At 39.9% G+C, this 21,184-nt stretch overlaps 1 protein-coding gene across 3 annotated transcripts in view; it reads left to right on the top strand.

Moving 5' to 3' along the window:
- The window catches only part of G3BP1 (G3BP stress granule assembly factor 1), a 34,663-nt gene extending 16,214 nt beyond the window's left edge, over window positions 1-18,449 (top strand). For 2 of the 3 annotated variants that reach the window (XM_067566406.1, XM_067566407.1), the window contains 11 exons: window positions 2,190-2,303; window positions 6,979-7,060; window positions 8,146-8,319; window positions 10,896-10,986; window positions 11,330-11,423; window positions 11,834-12,038; window positions 13,238-13,339; window positions 13,951-14,062; window positions 14,602-14,727; window positions 14,826-14,956; window positions 17,339-18,449. In XM_067566406.1, the coding sequence (XP_067422507.1) occupies window positions 2,190-2,303; window positions 6,979-7,060; window positions 8,146-8,319; window positions 10,896-10,986; window positions 11,330-11,423; window positions 11,834-12,038; window positions 13,238-13,339; window positions 13,951-14,062; window positions 14,602-14,727; window positions 14,826-14,956; window positions 17,339-17,545 (1,438 nt within the window). In that variant the 3' untranslated portion in view covers window positions 17,546-18,449. The remainder of the gene's footprint in view (window positions 1-2,189; window positions 2,304-6,978; window positions 7,061-8,145; window positions 8,320-10,895; window positions 10,987-11,329; window positions 11,424-11,833; window positions 12,039-13,237; window positions 13,340-13,950; window positions 14,063-14,601; window positions 14,728-14,825; window positions 14,957-17,338) is intronic. The other variant, XM_067566404.1, reaches the window with a different exon arrangement.
- Window positions 18,450-21,184: the final 2,735 nt, after the last annotated feature.

Raw genomic sequence — 21,184 nt, 5'->3', positions numbered from 1 at the left:
ATATGACTTCTGTTCAGGTCTGTTCATCAGAATTCTGTCTCTCAAGACAAATCTCTTGCTGTACCTCTTTTTGATCTCCCCACCCAGGCTCTTTATAGAAGTCCGAGTCCCTCATGCGTAACTTGCGCTTGACAAATATCAGGGAAACTTGATGATAACTTGTCCTACTGAGAATGGCAGCATTATGATCCCTTAGTAGCCAAATTTTATACGACTGTTTGTAGTTTCCTTTGTCTGTGAATGGCTTGCTTCCTTGCAGGTAGCTTTTATAAAACATGTGAATCAAGCAGTTTTTAGGATCCGTTTGAAGTAACACACCCTTAAAATCCAATGCTGAAGCCATTGACTTTTGATTTCAGAATGCTTCTGATGAATTGGTTTATGATGGACTCTAACTGGTTGTCCCTTTCAAGAACCAAAATTGAGATTCTGTGCTGTTCCTCTCCAGAGGTGCAGCACAAAAGGTGTAGCCCAGGTAAGAGAGGGCAAAGATGGCTATGTACTATTGCAATTCTGGGCTACCTCGTGGGCTAGTGTAGCCCCCAGAATAAGTTAAAGCAGCTCCTGAGGCTTTTCTGATTTAGGGCAGCCTTGCATGACCACCTACAGGCTGCTATGCAGCATAGACTATTCAAAGGGCTATTCTCTCTCTCTCTCTATCTATCTCCACGCTGGCACTATGCCAGAGGGCAGAATAGGGCTGCCTGTGTTGGCTCTGTGCTGCTTTTGTGCTGGAGGAATTCCCCAGGAGGATTATTATGGCCCCTTCAAGCTGTTGGAAGAGACCAAATTCCAGCCCTGAAGCTATTTTTAGTAGCACAAATTTAAAAGAATGAAACCAATCTTAAAATTCACTGTTGATCTACTTGGTTGTGAGGCTCAAGTTGAGTGAAAGGTGGGGGGTGGCGGGTTTAAAGTTTGTAAGTTCATATCTATAGGACTTGCATGCTACATTTCTAAAATCCTGAGTGGCAGCAGGGAGGAAGGGATTATGGTGTTAGTAACATTGGAAAAATCTTTCAGATGTCATACTGCTCCTTATATGCTTTTGGTTAACATCTGCTCTGCTTATTACCAACTTTTGCTAGCTTTTTATTGTTCCCAGCACTGCAAAACTGGTATAGTGGCAGGAGAGCTAGCAATGTATTCTGCTTTACAGAACAACAAAACTATCAACTAAGCTCCGATCCTGGTACCCATCTCTATTGGATTGTGGTGTATGAAACAACAATCATCCAGTTTTGTTTCAATATCAACTCTTAGTACTGGTAGTGAGATAACTCTGGCATTGATTTATAATCTGCACCAGATTTATATGAATAATTGAGGGGGAAGCACATAGAGGGGGAAGAACACATGTTCTTCGGTTCCTTTTTTAGAATGACCTAAACATTAAGATTTAGGGTTAGATGTTTTGTGAATCTCTCTTAGCAGCAAAGATTTTTTTTTTATAATTACTGATCCAGGAGGATTAGATTAAAAAAAAGGTAAATAGACTGGTAGTGTCCTAGGCTGGGTACTCTGTAACTCATTTGATTTATCTATTGGATTTAGCTGACACATGATCAAGTAAGTGGGGGGAGATGGGTGGGAAGGAAGGATTTTGCTTTTGTACATAGTAGGGTACATTAATATAATCCAATATTCCTGTTAAGTTTTGAGATTGTTTAGAAACTGCATTACAGACCTTCAAGAGTTATTTGTGCTTTTGACAAAAATGGTTGGACTTGTATTGCATTTAAAATGGTCTTAATACTGTAGAATCGGCTTCACTTTAGAGCATCTGATTTTTTTAAAAATTCTTATAGTGCAGCAAATAGAATTTGGATCCAATGTGAATGACTTAACCACTTAGGAAATCCACTTGAAGAACCTTATTTGTATGCTTTCTACCTGGGTATTTGGGAATTTAGGTTTAAACTCCTTTTTTTGTTTAAAAGGAAATGGGACTAAAATCCAATTGTTCATATGGTGTTCTTGCCGGTGTTTCCCCCCAGTAAAAAAAAAATGTTGATGATAATACAGCTTTCTCAATTAAATGGATTACATTATTGTGTTAAAACTAATCATAGATGCTTTCAGTGTTTTTTTTTTCCATTGTAATTACATAATTTCATCTTGTCTCATGTCTCATCGGTGTGTATATATAACAAAATAGCTAAATTTTCATGGAGTATTTTTTTCTTCAGTTTTCAGTTGACCAAAGAAATGGTGATGGAGAAGCCAAGTCCCCTGCTGGTCGGGCGGGAATTTGTGAGGCAGTATTATACTCTGCTGAATCAGGCACCAGACTACCTGCACAGGTAACGCACTTTAATGCTTCACTTCGTTTTTCTTTACATGATTTAACAATACTTGTATGTTATAAACTGTAACAAACCTATGCCCTCCTTTTGGCTTGTCACATGCAAGATTTGGATACTTTAATGCATTAAACTTGTGCTGGGTGGACTCTAATCTTACATTAATTTAATTCACTGCCAACTGCAACCAAATGAAACAAAAGATAAAAGTAAAGGTTAAAACAGATGATTTTTATCTGCCGAAGGTATTTCTAATTGCCTGTCAGTGCTTAAATTTTGAGAACTGTTCTGTTTGGTGTTAGCCTGAAGCTTATTTACTCATGCAGTTCTCATTCTTACAACTTAGTATTATAACAAGGTTGGTTTAAAATCACTTGGGTTTATTTTAAATATTTTTTAAAAATATTAAAATTAAATGTGAAATTATGGCAAACTATTTTAAGGCCTTAACTTTAATTTAATTAAAACAATTTTAAAATGGTGCATTAAAAGATGTACATGCCCTAAAAGTGTAAGGAATCAAAATGTTCTGGTTTTTAAATTATATGCAGGATCAGAGGAAAAACATCTTTAACTTTTGAGGTCAACTCAAGTTTTAACTGTCTCAATATCATGTACTCTAAGTATTTATACTTTCAGTCTTTACAATGAAGTGAATGCCAGTATTTACATTTAGGAAAATGTCTACTTCTGGTTTCTGTTGTACGGAAAAGCTTTTGCTTTGATTACTTTGAGTTTCTGGTCAGCTAACAGGTGCAGAGAGAATATTTTCATTTGGAGTGGTTCATTCAAGATAAAGACTGGCTCTCTTGAATTTTGTCCACTTTTTAACTGAACTCCAGTTTCCATCCAAATGCAGCTTGACACAAATCCTGAGACACAAGTCGTCTAATAAAAATAAATGCATCATTCATCAAATTCTTAATATTTACTTTTTTATTATACATTAATTCAGATTCTAACATAGAATCCTAGAATATTAGAGTTGGAAGGGACCTCAGGAGGTCATTTAAGTCCAAATCAGTGGCTCTCAACCTATTTACCGTTTGTGGGCCACACACCCACACTGCATGGCCTTGAGGATGTCACGTGGGCCGCAGCTGTGTTCTGATTGGGCCGTGGGTTGAAAACCACTGCACTATATCTATAAACTATATAATTGCTTAAATAAATGTTTCATCCTGGATACTCTTAGATTATAAAATCAGAAGTGTCCACTGTGTGATTATCTAGCCTGACCTCCTGCATAATGCATGTCCTAGAATTGCTCTGAATTAAGTCCTATTTGAACTAGAGTATCCTTTTCTTTTCTTTTCTTTTTTTTTTTTTTTTTTTTTTTTAAAAGAGAAAGAAAAGAAAAACAAAAAAAACCCAAACCCCCCAATCTAGATTATTTGCAAGAATGGAGAATCTACCACAATCTTCGGTAAATTGTTCCAGAGCCTAATTACCCTTACTGATAAAAATCTATGCTTTATGTCTTGCCTGAATTTTCTTTAGCTTCACCCTCCAGCCATTGGATCTTGTTATACTTTTGTCAGCTAGACCGAAGAGCCTATTATCAATCATATTTTTATGTCCCATGTAGGTAGTTTATAAAGAATGATAGTCACCCCAACCTTCTTTTTGTTTCTTGTTTGCAAAAAGACGTGTAAAGGCCAAGTTTAGTATAAAGGGGTATATTTGGTTGCAAATCAACGTGTTTTAATGGTTACATGAATCAGTGAAAATTAATATGAGGAAAACAATAAAAAGAGCAAATGCTAAACAAGGGTAAAATTAATAATTTAAATGGTGGTTTCCTGCTTGTTGACTTAAATAGATCCACCCTGATGATAAACATATCTTTGATTGGGAGATTTGCACTTGTTTGGGGTTATGCTTTGCCACTCTAGATGAACTAAGAACTCCCACAATCCTGAAATCCCTCTTCATTCATAAATGTCACAAGATGTTGGGTAAAGATAATTTAGAATTGTTCACAAGTGTACAGAGCAGCTAACACACTCATTTAGTCCAGACACAGTTTACTGCATATGCTTGAGGGTTTTTATTCTAATCTAACTTGTACCTGCTGGCAAAATTCTGGGCCCTGTAATACTTCTGCTATTTTAGCAAGTAGCAGAAGAAGCTATAAAATGGAGGCTTCACCTATAGTTCGCACATTAGTATCTTCTAAGTCTCTAGGTTAATAAAATATCATCCTGATTATAAATTATAACCAGGTCTTGACTAAATATTGTAAGATGATATCTGCTAGCCACAGGATATGGATGTGCTTTGGGGTAGAGGCGCACACCAAGATCCTACAAAGTCTAGCACCAATCCCAGCTAGGGTGACCTGATTGCACATGTGAAAAATCGGGACAGGGATGGGAGGTAATAGGCACCTACATAAGAAAAAGCCCTGACTATTGGGACTGTCCCTATAAAATTGGGACATCTGGTCACCCTAATCCCAGCTGCTGGAAAAGGGTGATAAAATTCTTATCTGTGAGCTATGGTAGAACCACCAGTATGGTCCATTTCTTGGGCAGAGGAAAGAGCTCTTCCTCTTCTTTCGCTCCCCAAATCATAGAACTTCCTGATGGCTCTAATGGTGGAGGGGGACATATCCTACTGCTCTAGCTGGCTTTTTTTGGCTGTCTTCCTTGGACACTTCAGTGCCTGTTCTATGCTGCTGTTCATAGTTTTCCCCAGCAGCAGAGAAATTAGCATGACTCCTGTCAGTTTCACTGCTGTCCATAGAGTTCTGCATAACAAGAGTTAAACTGACCAGCATCTTGCTAATTATCCTAGGCAGCAGCATGAAGCTGTGAGGCTTGCAGCCATCTCATAAGACTGCATTGCATTGGCTCACACTTGGAAGGTTTTTTTGCAATTCTTACCAGTGTTAGAACTCTTTTTAAAAGCTGAATTTCTACAGAAATTGATGTATATCCTCCACTTGCTAGTAATGGATTGTCAAGCCATCTAAGTGCCTAAAAAGTATTACTCCTATTTCTCAAAATAGCATTCTCAAACTGTACAAAGAGAATGATAGGCAAATATTTGTAGTGTGAATGTAGTTTGTGGCACCAATTCCACTTAGTAGGTCTTTGAATGGGAAGTGTCAAGGTACTCTTGCTTGAAACAGGCCTCGTTTGTGTATGGTTTTTTCGCCACTCTGATCTCTTAAAGATGATTCTATTCTCTCTCTAAATTGCTGCATTCTCACTTGTGGCATTGCTTGTGCGTACTGTGTTGCTAATTTTAGAGGGAAAATTAAAATCAAAGATGAGCTGTGGTGCTCAAGTCAAAATTAAATTAAATACTGCCTCCACTAGTGCCATGTATAGAATGGAAGTTTTTGTTTAGCAAAGGATTTCAAGATACCAGAATTAGGCTTCATTCTGATTAGGAATGAAAACCAATTTCTAAATTCTCCAAAAGAAAATTCTGAAGAAATAGTTTTAGGTTGATTTTTTTAAAACATTTTGTTTCATTTTAATTTTGACTATTTAAATTTGTGTATGATATAAAAAAAAATTTCAAAGCAAAGTTATTTGACAACAAAAAATCAAAATGGTTCATTCTGAACATACCAAAATGGGTATTTCAAACTCTTTTCTTTCAAAACAAAATTCCGGCAGAATCAACCAAATTTCGCAAAGGATTTCAGTTTTGATGGAACTGCATATTACAGCAGCATAGGATTCTGTTAAAGCTTCTCCAACCAGCTCTAGTACTCACTAAACTGTGGATGAGATTCAGCATGCAAATGTATTTAAATGCCTTTTAAAAATAGTCTTTATAGGCTTTCTAGAGTCATTTTGGTCTTCTAAGAGTGGCGCTATACTTAGAATGCATAATTCTGGAGTGCTACTGATACTGGAAGGCTCACAACTGATTTGGTCTTGAGGTTGTCGTGGTACGAGAGCTGGCATGGCATGGTCAGTTTAAGATGGGTCTATTTCCCCTTCTTCTGAGTGTAACAAAACCAGTGAAGTGTAATTATGGTCAGGAAAGGTCTGTAAAATTGGCAGTCAACAGAACAAAGTTCCACTTACCGAATTTTTGTTGGCAGTGTCTGAGCCAAAAGAATTCAACATGACTTTTACACCATAAAGTGAGTTTACAGGATTAGCCGTTAATTGGGGCAAAAAGGTTTTAACTGAGCAAATTTTGATCGATAAATCACTGTAGCAGTAAACATGAACACATTGCTTTTCTAGAGTCCACTTTCTAGAGTACAGTTGCATGTCAAAACTGGTGTGCTGAGCCCCTGCAAGTGGCTTATATATCTTTAATGCCTTTGGGAAGGTGAAAGATTCCAGGGTACTGTTTTCCTAAAACCTTTCCAGAGAACCTGGAACTGGCCAGGTGACTTCAGAAGCCCCTTGAATTCTTTTAAAAGATCAGAAAACTTGATGGCCTGATCAGTGAGTGTATTAACTTCTGTGTTGAACTCTCCACGTTGCAGTAGGAAAACTGAAGAATTTTGAAGAATAAATGCTTGCAAATAGGAGTTTGGATTTGCATGCAGTGAAATTTTGGATTCTTGACAGCATGCCTTTAATAAGATTTAGTTCAAAATATAGTATTTATAGTAAAATACTGCGTGCTGAAGACTGGTAACATGATTCAGTATTTTTAATGCAACACGGCTTAATGTATAAATTGTTCCCTTTTGTAGGTTTTATGGAAAGAATTCTTCTTATGTCCATGGTGGCTTGGATTCCAATGGAAAACCAGCTGATGCAGTCTATGGGCAATCTGTAAGCATTTGTAAAACTGAGTGAAACACTTTTTTTGCAGGGAACTAAATATTTACACTGAGATCATCTTTCTGATCTTAAGATCTTCTGGCTTGTTTATTGTTTGAAGCAGATCTATCTTCTAGACAGTACTGAACGTGTGTATTCAGATTCTCTGGGGTATTAGCGGTCGTACTTGGTGCAATATGAACATCTTGGACAAGCCTGTTCTGGGGCTTCAGAATTAATTTTTAATAAGAGCCATCCTTTTGGCTTGGTAGTCAAACTGGTCAAATGTTCCCAAAACTATGAACAGTGAAGAAATTTTGAGATGGATGTGAAAAACCGAGAAGAACACCACATTAAAGCTGAGTGCTTTGGTCCATGCTGTCATAGTGGTAAAGCCTTTAATGGTTTTCAAGCAGTGATACCTTCTGCCAACTGAAGCAGAGCCCAGGGGTCCTCTTTGACTCTTGTCTAAACTCAGAAGAACAAGCACGTGGCATGGTTGCTTGGGATATTTTTGTTTGTTCGTCTGGGTGCTACATGGGTGTAAATTCAGTCATGATCAAATTTGCAAGTGGCACCAAAATTGGAGAGAGAGGGAGAACAAAGCCACACAGCAGATTGACCTGGAGAGATTAAAACAGTGAAGGCTGAAGGTATTGAGGGAAGTTTAAATGTGTAAACCACACCAAGGGGGAGAAAACCAGCTGTGCACTTACCAAACAGATGTATAAGTAAACCATCATACCCGTTTCATTAAAGTGCCTTTTATCTCCTTAGCATTGTCATGGTCATACTGTTACACTCTCATGTAACCAAGCTGTGTAATTAATTCATGGATGGAGCGTGACTGAAGCTTTAAGAAGTTTTCAGGTCCATGACATGAAAATCTCTGAGGACCATTGACCTAACTTTAGGTAGGAGTGGCTTTTTGGGAGAGGGCCTACACTCTCTCAAGGGCTTTGAGGGCAACCCTTGGCTGCAAGCCTCACACTGAACTCGATATTATCTATACCCACCAGTCTACACTATAGACGCCCTTTCTGCTCAATTGAATTAATGTTGAACATGGGTAACTGACTCTTCTCTGCCTTTTGCAGGACATCCACAAGAAGGTGCTGTCACTGAACTTTAAGGACTGCCACACAAAGATCCGTCACGTGGATGCCCATGCTACTCTTAATGATGGCGTTGTAGTCCAGGTGATGGGAGAACTCTCCAATAACATGCAGCCAGTGCGCAGGTTCATGCAAACATTTGTACTTGCACCGGAGGTACGCTCTATGGAGTGCTGCTGTTACTTTAACCGTGTGCTAATGCCGACATAAAAATAGTTGTACCTATTTAGCTCAGCATTGCAGTCTGAAGATTCAAATTGCAAAGTATATCTTGCACAGTGGTGTGCTGCAAATGCTTTAAGAAGTTACATTGCTTTAATCTATTTTTGCTAGCCTTGAACAATATCATGAAGGGATGTAACATTTTAAGTTTTAGCTAGGAAGTATCTATCATTAAAATGTTGCTTAGGTTTTCTGAAATACTGCAGATTTCCACTTAACAGTTGTACCTTGCAGCTAATATCTCAAACAGTTAGTGTTGGAGAACAATGCTCTCTAACATTTGAAGACTTGAATTCCCAAGCTTTCTCATGCTGTAAAGCATTGACTTCTCATTGCTGTTGCTTTCAAAATAGCAGTTTCAAAATCGTGACAGTTGAAAGTGGGAGTGAAGAAAGAAAGAGATGGTAATTGAGTGACATTATCTTTAATTTGGCAATCCCCAATTTAACTTTCTGGAAGCTAGCTCCCAGTCTTTTTTCAGCTTTGGTAGGTGATAACAAATTTATCTTCACTGACTCAATGCTAGCTCTTTCCATGCATTAATCACACTGAGTATCGTTGTAGACCACCCATCTTATTTACAAGTATCTTGCTATGATCAGCACATGCTTTTACTTCTGCATTGCTTGAAAGTTGAGCAGATACACTGCTTCTAGAGAATTGGCCATGTGATTGAGGGTAGCTCCTAATCTCCATGTCTCCAGACTTTCCTAATCAGACTTGATGTGATCTAAAATATGACTTTGGGGTTTGTGATTTATTCAACTTTTTATGTTTGGCATTATTCAAATACCACTTCTTAAATACAGCACCATTAGGCAAACTACTACTACACAGCATCTCAGCAAAGACTTCTCTGAGCTTATTAATACAATTCTCTAGCCCTTACAAAGGCAATATGTCACTAGATTTGTCCATAAAGTTGGGATGCTTTCAGGGATTTCGTTTAGATTACTCCTCAGTTTCTTGGTATTCATAAAGAGCTGGCTATTCTGTATTTGATCACCTTTTCTTTTCTGAAATCCAGTCACAGCCACTTGAACTATGATACATAGATATATTGCCAAGTTTTGGCTATTTTATACAGTGGAATGAACTTTTTCTGACCCTCTTCTGTTTGAAATAGAACTCATTCATGTCTAAAAGTAGAAAATAACACGGACAAAGTGCAGCAAAATAGTTGGTATACTCACGTATATTACCTATGCACTTACCATCTTTGATGGCAGCGAAGGCAGGCCCATCTTTGGGCACCCCAGTAGGTCCTGGGTGTGGGTCTGCTTTCTCCGAACAACTGCCTGCCCCTCCTGAGAGTCCCTTTTTAAGTTTCTATAGTCTTTTTGACTTTGGTTCCCAGGCTTTTTACATCCTAGCATTCTCTTAACACCCCACGTGTTTTTCAAGAGGTGTCTTACCTTGAGCCATTCTGTTTCCTTTCTGCATGTTTTCCTTATATACTAACACTGAACTTCCTAATTACCAGGTCAACATGCAGTATTCATGAATTATCGTAGAGCAGGTCCAATCCATATGTCTGTTTCTAATTGTGGTCTGTTGTGTCAAGTTGCCACTGAGATGGCTTCCAAAAAACTTCCTCAGATCTTACAGCTAGATGCAGTTGCCAATCTTTTGTTAGGCTCAGTAAGGCCAAATGAAAGCCTGTCAGTCAGAATGAAGCAAGGTATAGCAGCTTGCTTTCTTGGACTGAATAGTATTTGTCCTTTCTGCTTCAGGAGTAATTTTTAAAGCTAACTTTCTCACTTTGCAGAAAGCAATGAGACATGTACAGATGCCAGAGTTTTATGGGTCATGTCGTAGTCCTGTCTGTTGCCTACAGCAGTATGCGTGCTATTATGGTGGCGTGGCTGTTATGATTGCAACACTATTTTTATTTTAACAGGAGTATCAAACCTTCATTCTTTTTTTAAAATATTGTATATGTCAAAGTAAATATGAACCTAGTACTTGAATTTCTCATATTGGTGATGAGTTTATAAGTTTTTCCTCCATAGAATGGCAAATATTCCCTAATCACTGTGGCCCAGATCCCTAGATTTGGCCAAATTTGCTTAGTGCAGTATATGGAATGGGGGCAGAAAGTGATACAAAGAAACTTATCTACTCCCTTGATCCTCTGCTTGATTGGAGACCAAAGCAGTCCTATCATAGCTTAGAGCAGCATCAGTCTGCCCTAAATTACATCACCTAGTATGATTTTTCTAGAGAATTATTTGGAGTGCAGCATATACTAGTATTCTCCCCTCATTGCCTGCCCAAGAGTGCCCCCATGCTTGAGGGTTGAGTGTAGAAGCAACTTTGTTGGTTTTGTGCTATCCAGAAATTACCTCTGTTGGGGCAGCTGCTTCTTCCGCACTGCTGGAGTGTCACAGGAGATGCAGAGCTGTGGCCAGGATCTGTCATTATGTCTGTAAACTCTTCATAATCATGTAGAGTTTTTTGTTCTGGGACTGAATATAAGTGAATCAACTTTTCACTCTGTTTGCCTCCAGGGTTCTGTTGCAAACAAGTTTTATGTCCATAATGACATCTTTCGCTACCAAGATGAGGTTTTTGGTGATTCGGACACTGAGCCTCCAGAGGGTAAGTGAGTGCCAGGAGCCTGGAGAATTCTTCTCGTGGCCGCTTTTGTGGCATTAGTAGACATAGTAAGCAACTCTTGATACCCAGACCACAGGAGAGTCGTCTGTTATGAGAATACATATTTGCAGTAAATTAGAGAGAGAGACGATTTGTTCCTCTGTCCCTTCTCTACTGCTGGTACTTCAGCATGGGCTGGTGGAATACAGATTATTGTAGTCACCGGTACAATCCTTCCTGCAGTGATCTTAAAATAAACGTCCAAAATGCATATTTTGTGGAAAAAATTCCTTTGAGTATGTGATAAGTGAAATCTGAGTTCTCCTCCTTCCCTAACTCACTTTAGAATCTGAGGAGGAGGTAGAGGAACCTGAGGAAAGACAGCAGACCCCTGAGACAGTCGCTGATGATCCCAGCACTTACTACGAGCAATCTGTCAGGTAAAAAGACTATATACTCTTACTGTGATGAAGTCGAACCTTATGCATCATGTGATCTCTTCAAAGACAGGGTCTGGAATCAAATGTGAAAACATTTTCATTCTTGATTTGTCTTGTCTCTAGAAATCAGGCTTCTACTGCAGGTGCTGTAGTATAAACGTTATATAGAACATTATTAGTTCTGAGGCTGCGAAACTGTTTTCCACTGATATAACACTTAGGCATTCCACAGAATAACGACCTGTAGCTCACACTGCCAGGAAACTTATGCCTATTGACGTGAATTTTGCTGTGCTGTTCCCCTTGATTGCATTATGCTTTGCATACTTGGGTTAAAAGCATGCCCTCAGTACTGTCCATTAGGAGAATTGAAAAGAGACTTTGTTCCCGTTTGTGGTGTGCTCCAATAGCAATGACCTGGAGGAACAGCTGGAGGAGCCAGTTGCGGAACCTGAACCGGAGCCTGAACCAGAACCTGAACAGGAGCCAGAACCAGAAGTGCAGGAAGAAAAATCTGAGCCAGTGTTGGAGGAGACTGCTCCTGAGGAGACTGTGGGAAAGAGTCCTTCTCCAGTCCCTGCAGACCCCGCTCCAGCTGTGCAAGAGGACTCCCGGGTAATGAAACGAGTGACTTGCACCATATCGTTCAAGCAGTATGTTCACCTTTTTTCTCCTCTCCATTATATATAATGCAGCAGCATCTTGGCTCTGGCAAGGTGAGGGGAGCTGGATGAGAGGTATCCCAAGTTCTTTTGCATAAGACTTTTCTCTCCTGCTTCTGAATTGTTCTTTTCACCCCACATTGAGCTTATTCACAGAACACGGATGATTGGTCAGCTAGCTGGTTGCTGGTATCTCAATATGATCATGGCCTTCTGTGTTCTGTACTTGTGAAATTTGTTCCAGAAACTGACTCAAATTTGTCCTTGGCTTTTTTACAAAAAATTGAATGCTTACAGTAAGGCTTGGAAGGATTAGATTTTTATTGAGTAATAATATTGCAAATTTTGATAAGCAAAGTAAGGAAAATCCTGCTTGAAATTATAATTTGATTTAAGCATAATTACTTTCATAGTCTGACATATGATGTTGACAACTTGTGTGTTAACAGTTTCTAAGCTTAAACTCTTTGAATCTCAACGTCTGCTGTAATTAAGGGTCTGCCTCTCCTAATTTCCCACAATTGTGAAAATTGAAATAGTTACAAAAAAAGTCTTAACACATTTTGCACAGTTGTGAAAATTTATAAGCATCGATATCGATTGAAATGATTCTTTTTTTAAAGTCCAACTCTTACAAGCCTACTTATGGTTGTGAAGATGTCTTTCCAAATATGGCCAGGGTGTAACCAATGCAGTGGTGCGTCTGTAACTATAGCTCTGATTCTGTGCTGCGTCCCTGCCTATTTATGCATCATTAAGGAGTTGAAAACGGCCTTTTTCCTACCAGTGTGGTGGGGAAGTAGGACCATAAGTGCCACACACAGGCCTAGTGTAATGCTCGTAGGCTACTACTATGCCATATTTCTTTCTCACATGCTGCATAAAGGTGTGCTGGGAATGAGACACGATGGCTGGAATGCTCAGCTCTCTGGCTTTTCTGAGTTGAGATGGTTCATAGGCAGCTGTGAGGAAACTACTGAAGGCTGGATCATGAGCTCAGAACGCTCCTAGATGGCTCTATAGCTATCATTACTACACCCTCAAATGCTACTCCTGAGAGGCACAGTCAGGACCTGGGCCAGTTGCTCAGAAGAACTAAAGCATGAGAGCTGAAGGCCTTGAGTTACTTAGTAACACTGTTCATTTCTTTAGACGTTTTCGTGGGCATCTGTAACCAGCAAGAACCTCCCACCTACTGGAGCTGTTTCAGTATTAGGAATACCACCTCATGTTGTGAAAGTACCAGCTTCGCAGGTAGGAATCCTGCACTAATCACAAGTTATTTGGTGACCTGGGGAAAAAACATGCAGTAGATATTCTCTGTTTATAGCATAGATTTTAGAACTCTTCATGGGGTTTTGGAATTGCCAGTGGCTTTGTGATACAAATTTACATTTGTAACCCTTGTAGCCATGAAGAAAACCTTCATCAATGTGGCCCAAGTGTGTGCACATGAGTGTTGAGTGTATTTGCCTTGAAAAACCTGCAAAAATCTAGTGAGGGCAATTCCACGGGCAAACTTGTCTAATGGTTGAAGGATTAGTACCTCTAACTTGTCAAGATACAGTTCATCTCCCTTTCCAATATCGTGTAGCTCCAGGGTACATTTTTTTTTTTTAAATGGGGGATGACTAATAAGTCTAGCACTACACAGTAAATACAGAATAGCATTTCATTTTGAATTTACAAGTATAACTTGAGCTGAAATGCATTTTATAGCCAGTGATGAAAACAACTATCGACCTTCTGCAACTTGGAAATTATCTCAGTATAATCTAAAGTTTGATAGTAAGCTCTGAAAAGTGACCATTGCTATTAGCTTTGTCTTCTTTTAAAACGCACATATTTCTTGTTCATTTCTGCAGCCCCGTCCTGAGTCCAAGCCTGAATCTCAAACTCCACCACAGAGGCCTCAGAGGGATCAGAGGGTGAGAGAGCAGCGAACAAGCATCCCACCACAAAGAGGGCCTAGACCAAGTAAGAAAAGCTAGAGCACAAGTACTTCACTTTTTTTCTTCTATCTTTCACCTTTTAATTGCCTTAAGAAGCCATGAAGCACTCCAATATACCATGTGTTAATTCGTGTTAGATATTCTGAGAACTGAAAAACCATCAAGTCACTCCTGCTTTTGTTGCTATTTTAGCTGATCTGGACCTGAACCTATGGTACGTTTTAGAAATGAACTTTCACAAATATAAAAAAGCTTATAGTATTTAGATTTTCACTTGCACTGTTTGATTCCAGTTAAGCTGCAAGAGACCATTTGCACAAGATTCCAGCTGACTGAAAGTTCCAATGGTTTACATAAATGCACAAACTGAACCTGACCTGGATATTTTTTTTAAGTTTGCTCATCAGTGTGACATTTTCTAATGCATGGCTATTGTGAAAATGGTTGAAATTCCAGTAGAGTTTGAGAAACTGAATCTTATTACGTACTAGTTACATTGATGGAACTGTTTGGGTATTATGCATGATATTTGACTTTAAGCAAGTATGTGTTTTTTGTTTTAAGTTCGTGAAGGTGAGCAGGGTGACATGGAAACTAGACGGATTGTTAGGTACCCAGACAGTCAACAGCTGTTTGTTGGGAACCTTCCTCATGATGTGGATAAAACTGAACTGAAGGACTTCTTCCAAAGTAAGTCACTGACTTTGCTGTGTTCATCACATGGTTTGGGGGCCTGCAACCATAAGCACGTGTCTGTTTCTACAGAACATTCTAATGTGTGACCAAAGAACTCGGCTCCTCTCTTGCAGATTATGGGAATGTTGTGGAACTCCGCATCAACAGTGGTGGGAAGCTCCCTAATTTTGGGTTTGTGGTGTTCGATGATCCTGAACCAGTTCAGAAGATCCTGAGCAATAGGGTAAGTGGCGGTGTTTTGAACTGGCAGAGATTTGTGTGTCCATGAATGTGCAAAATAATGTATTTCAATTTGTTTTTCTGTGTTAATGGTGGGCAATGTCTGTCTGACCCTTAATGGGAAGGGATGTTCTCCTAGCTAGCCTTTAGCCCCACCTCTTCCTCTGCTGCCAGTATTACGTCCATAAATGAACTACTCTGAATGTTGATTTACATGTTCATGCTGCTTGGAAATTAACACACACAGTTGGCCAAATATAGTGCTGAAGCAAGCCAAAAGAGAGGTAAGGCTGCCATGGAAAACAGAGCTAACCAACTACAGCAGTCCTACAACAAAGACCCTTTGCCAACAGCAGTTATGGGAGCAACTCATGGCTATAGGGGACCAATTAATCTTGTCATCGTAGGCTGAGGTTCAGTATCTTCGAGTCTTACTCACCAAATCACACATGCACAATTTGTGGGGGAGGGAAGGGCTCTGGATTCCAAATTGAAGAACAAAATCTTTCTTCTCTGCACAGAGCCCAAGTAAAGAGGGGTTGAAAAAGGTGGGGAACTATGTTAGTGTTTTGGCTTGGAGAAAGAATGTACACCTTAAACAGGGTGCAGAGCCACCTGTTCAGTCTGGCCACAGCCACTATGAATGTAAAAGGCTGCAGTTAGTGACCCGATGCAGGTTGTTTTGTAGGTGGTAGATGTAATCACGCTAGCATCTACACACACCTTCCCCTGTGCTGCAAACCTTCACTTTCTAATGGCTGGCAGTAGTCGGGGCACTTCTCTTCCTCCCTCAGCGTGATGCCATACTCACAGGCTCTTGGAAAGTCTTTGGCCCTTTCTCTGTTAATTATGTTTTATATCATTTTGTGCTCTTTTCTTGCAAGTTACAAATCTGCAGGCTCTAGGGAATGTTTGTGTCAGACTTCAAGTATGAATAATTGTGATGCGCTCCTTGGTGATATAAGACAGTAATGGGTCTTTTATATGTGGGTTGAACAGCTGAAATATCTATGCCTGTAATAGTTCAGAAAACTTCAGTTAACGACAGATAGAAACAAGTGATCTGCATTGATCTTCTCCGAGGGTCATGCACAATATGCTGGGCACAAGCACACTTCCTTTCATTCAGGATCAGTTCTTGCAACAATACTAACTCTGCTGCATTGCAAATACTGCATATTGGGGATTAAAGATTTACTAGTAAACTATCAGCCAGAGAGCTAAACCTGCTTGTTAGCAGTTTGTGTGAAAGGGAGGTCCTGCCAGTGGAGTCTAGGAGCAAAGTGATAGCAAGATGCTTAAGTCCTATTCCCATACCTTGTTGCTGGGAAGGGAATTGATACCCCTCATACCAAAGCTACTGGTTGGGACTGCTCAGTAGGAACTGATGGCTAAGATTCCCACTTGACTGAAAAGCTTTCTGCTCACCACTGGCAAGGGGAATTTCCAAATCCTTTTTTGTATGTGACAACATCCAGAATAATTCCTGACCTCTAATGAGGTGGTATTGATCTATGGATAAATGAACCATCACTCTTGAATTTCTTAGCTCTTTGTAGATTTAATTCCTTAGCCTTTTGTGGCAATAGCTTATCTGGCTTTTAATCCTAAAGGGCCCGTTGTGTGACTACTGTAGTCTTGCCACTGGTCTCTTCTCTACATCAATACAATTTCCCAATTCAAGTTTTGTCTACAGAGTGAGTCATTGCGTGGCAAGCCAGAGGTGAATCTACAGCGCACCAGCTTGCTGTGCACTAACTTGCCATATGGACACCGCTACAGGACCCTGAAAGTCCCATAGTGTGGCTTCGTGTACTGTGGTAGTTCCCTTGCTGCCATGTAGATGAGCCCTTGGTAACTCCTTATCACAGCAGTACAAAATCCTGCTTTTAATAAAAGTGAACAGTTTCACCAGTATGTATGTAGGGTGCAGTATGGGCCTCTTGACTTTTCTTCAGCTTTGAAGCAGCTAACTGGGACACTGTAGCAGTGATTCTAATGACTTAAACTGTCAGGTAAGATGATCTTATTTCATTAACTGCTTACTAGGAAAGGTGGGGCATGTAGAGAGTTCAGCTGCCTGAGAAGACACTGTTCAAACAATTGGAAGGATGGATCAACTGTCACCTTTTATTTCTTGGTCGTCTCCTGCTATCTTAACAAAACATTCAGTTGAGTATACAACTAATGCAGTATTTATTTATTTATTTTTGCCTGTAAATAGGGGGCCATCATAACCTTTTATTTCCTTCTTTCTTCTCTTGCTCCCATTCCTATTGCTCATCCCACTGAAGGGAACTGCATAAACTGACCCAGGTGAAAGGCCTTGTTGGAGTGTTACAGCTGGATTGCTAATGCTGGTAAATCTCTTTGCTTTCTCTTGCAGCCCATCATGTTCAGGGGAGAGGTGCGTTTGAATGTGGAGGAGAAGAAGACACGAGCTGCCAGGGAGGGTGACCGCAGAGATAACAGACCACGTGGACCTGGAGGCACTCGGGGTGGGCTGGGAGGTGGGATTCGAGGGCCTCCCCGTGGAGGAATGTCTCAGAAGCCAGGATTTGGAGCTGGAAGGGGCATCGGGCAACGCCAGTGAATGCATCAAGGATGTTGACACAGTGGCACAAACCCTTGTTCCTGCAGATTTGTGAATTTCAGCCTTGGGTATCTTGGAATGTGGCCCTAGCCTGTTATAGACTGCTACGTTTGATACTATTTTGGCCCCCTCTTGTTTGTTATGGTTTTGTGTTTTTTTGTTTGTTTTTTGGTTTTTTTCCCCCCCCTTAGTCCTTGTCCCAGATTCCAGCTTTGTGGAACAATATTTTAGGAAAAGTGGATTTTAAAAAGAAAAGAACTGAAGTTCCTTGTTCACTGCAAACTTACGGACTGGATTTTTTTTTTTTTTTTTTTTTTTTTTTTTTTTGGTACCAGTGGTCTTTCCTAACGGAATGTGGGATTTTGCTCTATACTGAGATTGGGTGCGTTTCAGTCAGTGGAATAATCTTTCACCTGCATGTGTTCAAGAGCCTGTAGGAAAACCTAGCACTTGGCAAGCATTTCAAAGCAGGAGAAACTATTGTTTATCCCCTGAGGGTCATGTGAACATCCCCTGGTCTGGCGATGTTGCCACTTGAAAAATTGACATTCACTCTTCTTTCTGTGGCGCTGTAAAAGTGGAATAAAGGGTATCCATAGAATCTTTTTTCTTTTGATACATGATCACAAAAAAGAATTCTAACTACTATTTTACCACTTACAAATTTTGGATTGTGGGATAGGTTTTAAATGTCTAGAACTTGACTCTTAAAACACTTTTCCTGAACTTGTGAAATTTTTTATTGAAATAAGGAGCTTTTTTTCATGTTTTAGTTTGTATTTGTATAAAAAAAAAAAAAGCAAAATTGTTGTGCCTTCTATTTATCTTTCATTCCAGTCTTGGCAAATTGTTTTAAAAAAAAAAAAAATAATAAAAAAAAAAAAGTCTAGATTTGCTTTATCAAGTTCAGAGTATGTTGGAATTCTTCCAAAGGTGTGATTTTTTTCTCCTCTCTTCAACCCATCACTAACTTCGTCTAAGATAATGACAAAAGGTGCTTTCAAAATTGAACCAAGTTCTTCTGTGACAATAGGTGGAGATGTCTAATATTAAAAAGTATGCTGGCAGTAGGTTGAAGGACCTATGTGGCTGAACGTATGCTTTCTCCAGCTGACTGAAAGGTTACATGATTTTGTAACAACTCCCACTGTGACTAGAAAATTTCTGTTGCAGATTTTCTTATTTTTTTTTTTAAAATAGTTGCAGTGTAAAAGTGCTTTTCAGTATCATGTACACTTACTCTGTTCTTAGTTATGGGGGAGCTACATTTGCAGAAACTCCCCTCTGCCAGAGGTGAAATTTGCCTAGAAAAGACTGTACAATTTTTGTTGCAGCGGTCTTGGAGGATCACACTATTTTTGTTTGGGAAATATTTATGGTGTGTAACTTCCATTGTGTGGAAAAACTTCTCGAAGAAAATTGCAGCCTTGCTTCCAGATTGACCCCAATGACTTCTGGTGTTTAAACTACAGAGGTGGTGACTCTATGGACCACACCTTAAATTGATATGAAGTGAATGGATGGAACATCATGCTCGTATGCCTCCTGCAGTATCTGTATCACAATTTGGGCACCCTAGAGAATTTATAAGCTACTGCCTTCCATGTGAACCAGGATTCAGTGTGTTTAAGTTCTGAGTTTTCTAATGCAGCATCTGTGCAGATGTGATTGTAATGGCATATACAGATCTTGTGGCCTCTGATACATTCAGCTTTCTAACCTAGAAAAGAACTGTGGCCAGGGGAAGGTCACTATCAACCATACCAGAAAAGTTACTTGAGAGTCGGTGTAGTTAAACAGTCCAGACCTCACTAAAGTCATTGGAAGCTTTTTGTCATAAACTTCAAGGTTTGTTTAAAAACTGTTGTTCAATGCACCATACCTCAGACCTTTTACAGGTAGAAAGGCGTGTCCTGGCACTTGAGCAGAGCTAAATGTAATGGTTATCTTCGCAATGTGCTTGCTGAGTGCATGGACATACTGGAGATATACACTGCTTCCTCTTGTGGTAGTAACTGGTAGTGTCTGTCCTAAACACTTTTCCCAACTTCAGATTAGGAAAACAACCTCTCGGCAGTGGTAGATACTAAGTGCAAATCTTTTTCTGAAATCTATCCTCTGGTGTTTTCTTTGCCTTTCACAGCTACGCCTTCATAATGATACACATATATAATATACTGCGGTGGGGAGGGAGAATGTCCTCTGCCGAGGAGAAATCAGACTGTAATAACTGATGCTGCACTTTAGATTGTCAAAACACTCTAGGGAGAAGCCTCAATATCACCTATGCCTTGCACGTGCTAGAGCTGTGAACACGACTCAACTTACGAAAGGAGTACTTCCTTAAAGGGATTTTGTCATAGTTTTTGGCTCCAAATACACTTTTATGAGGGCAAGTGGAGAAGACCGTTGCGAAGCCTCAGTGGGTTTTGTGTTTGATCTCTCTGTTTAGACCGTCAGTCTCCTTTAGTGTGAATCAGAACGTCTTTGTTGTAGTGCAAGAAAGCCAGAAGGAAAATTGACCAGATTCTTTGTCAAAAGTGAATTAAATGCAAAAATTAAAATGATGTAAGAGACTCTTTTTAATGTGTTCTATTACAGGAAAAACACTTCCTTAAAATTTATGCTGACAATATCTCAAGCAAAAGAAATGTAATGATTAAGGCTACAATTCTGATATCAAGGTCATGATGTTCACAGTAACTTAATCTGAATGGAGTCTGTGATGAGCCCACCTAGCCCTTTACCTCACAGTGGTGGCTTCTGTCTCATGGGTGTAGGCCTGGCTCCCCTCTTTTGGTATGTCCCCCCCAGACATACCAAAACAGTGCCACCCAGTTTTGGTATGTCTACTCTGTTAATCAATGGAGAGATGGAGGTGCCAAACCTGAGTGGCACTGACGGTACACCTGTTTGCAATGCCAGGAGCGGGGAGCTGGGCCCAGTCTCGCAGGACAGGAGCGCCATTGTGGGGTGGGCTTGTACTCAAAAACTCCTTCTTTGTGATGACATGATTTTTTTTCCCACTCTGCACCTCTGTTGTGGAAATTACTAAAAACTGCCATGCCAAAATTGCCACCTTATGCATGATGGATAGCAAATAACGCCTTGTCTCCATGCTGCATTTTTGGTCAAGCTCAGATAGGCTAATGTATTGTCAGGTCCTTCAGGAAAAGATCAGCTAAAGAATGCTCAGTGTGCTGCACTTTAGCCAGAGCCTAACTGGGTTGCCTGCTGTCCCAGTTAGATGCAATGGAATGGGCAATCCAGTCATGCTCCTTCTGCACTGATCCCATTGTTGGAGCATTGAGTCCTGAAGGGCCTGGAGATATGATAACCTCAATCTGTTGAGGTTTTATTCAAACAGAAGTGTGACAGCCTCATTTGAGTACTTTATTCAGACATCCAGGAACTTTTTGGAAAGAAAATGCCTTTCTGCTAGAGAGGAAGTGCTTCCTCTAAGTGAAGAGGCCTCTTTGGTTAGTGAGGCAGCCGCAGGCCTTTCTAACTCCTGTTCTGAAGGGTCTCTGAAGTTCCAGGCTTCTACAAAAATGCAGTGGGGTGTTAAACTGAGTCTGTCTTTCTCTAGGTGTGAGGTAACAAGTGCATTGACACTTTCCCAGAGAGCAGGATTTTGTG

The sequence above is a fragment of the Emydura macquarii genome, unplaced genomic scaffold, assembly GCF_026122565.2.
Source record: "Emydura macquarii macquarii isolate MOO-44397 ecotype Brisbane River unplaced genomic scaffold, CSIRO-AGI_Emac_v2 contig_2768, whole genome shotgun sequence".
In the NCBI taxonomy this organism is placed as follows: Eukaryota; Metazoa; Chordata; order Testudines; family Chelidae; genus Emydura; species Emydura macquarii.
The sequence above is the reverse complement of the archived record's forward strand: the minus strand, read 5'-3'. Positions and strand labels throughout refer to the sequence as shown.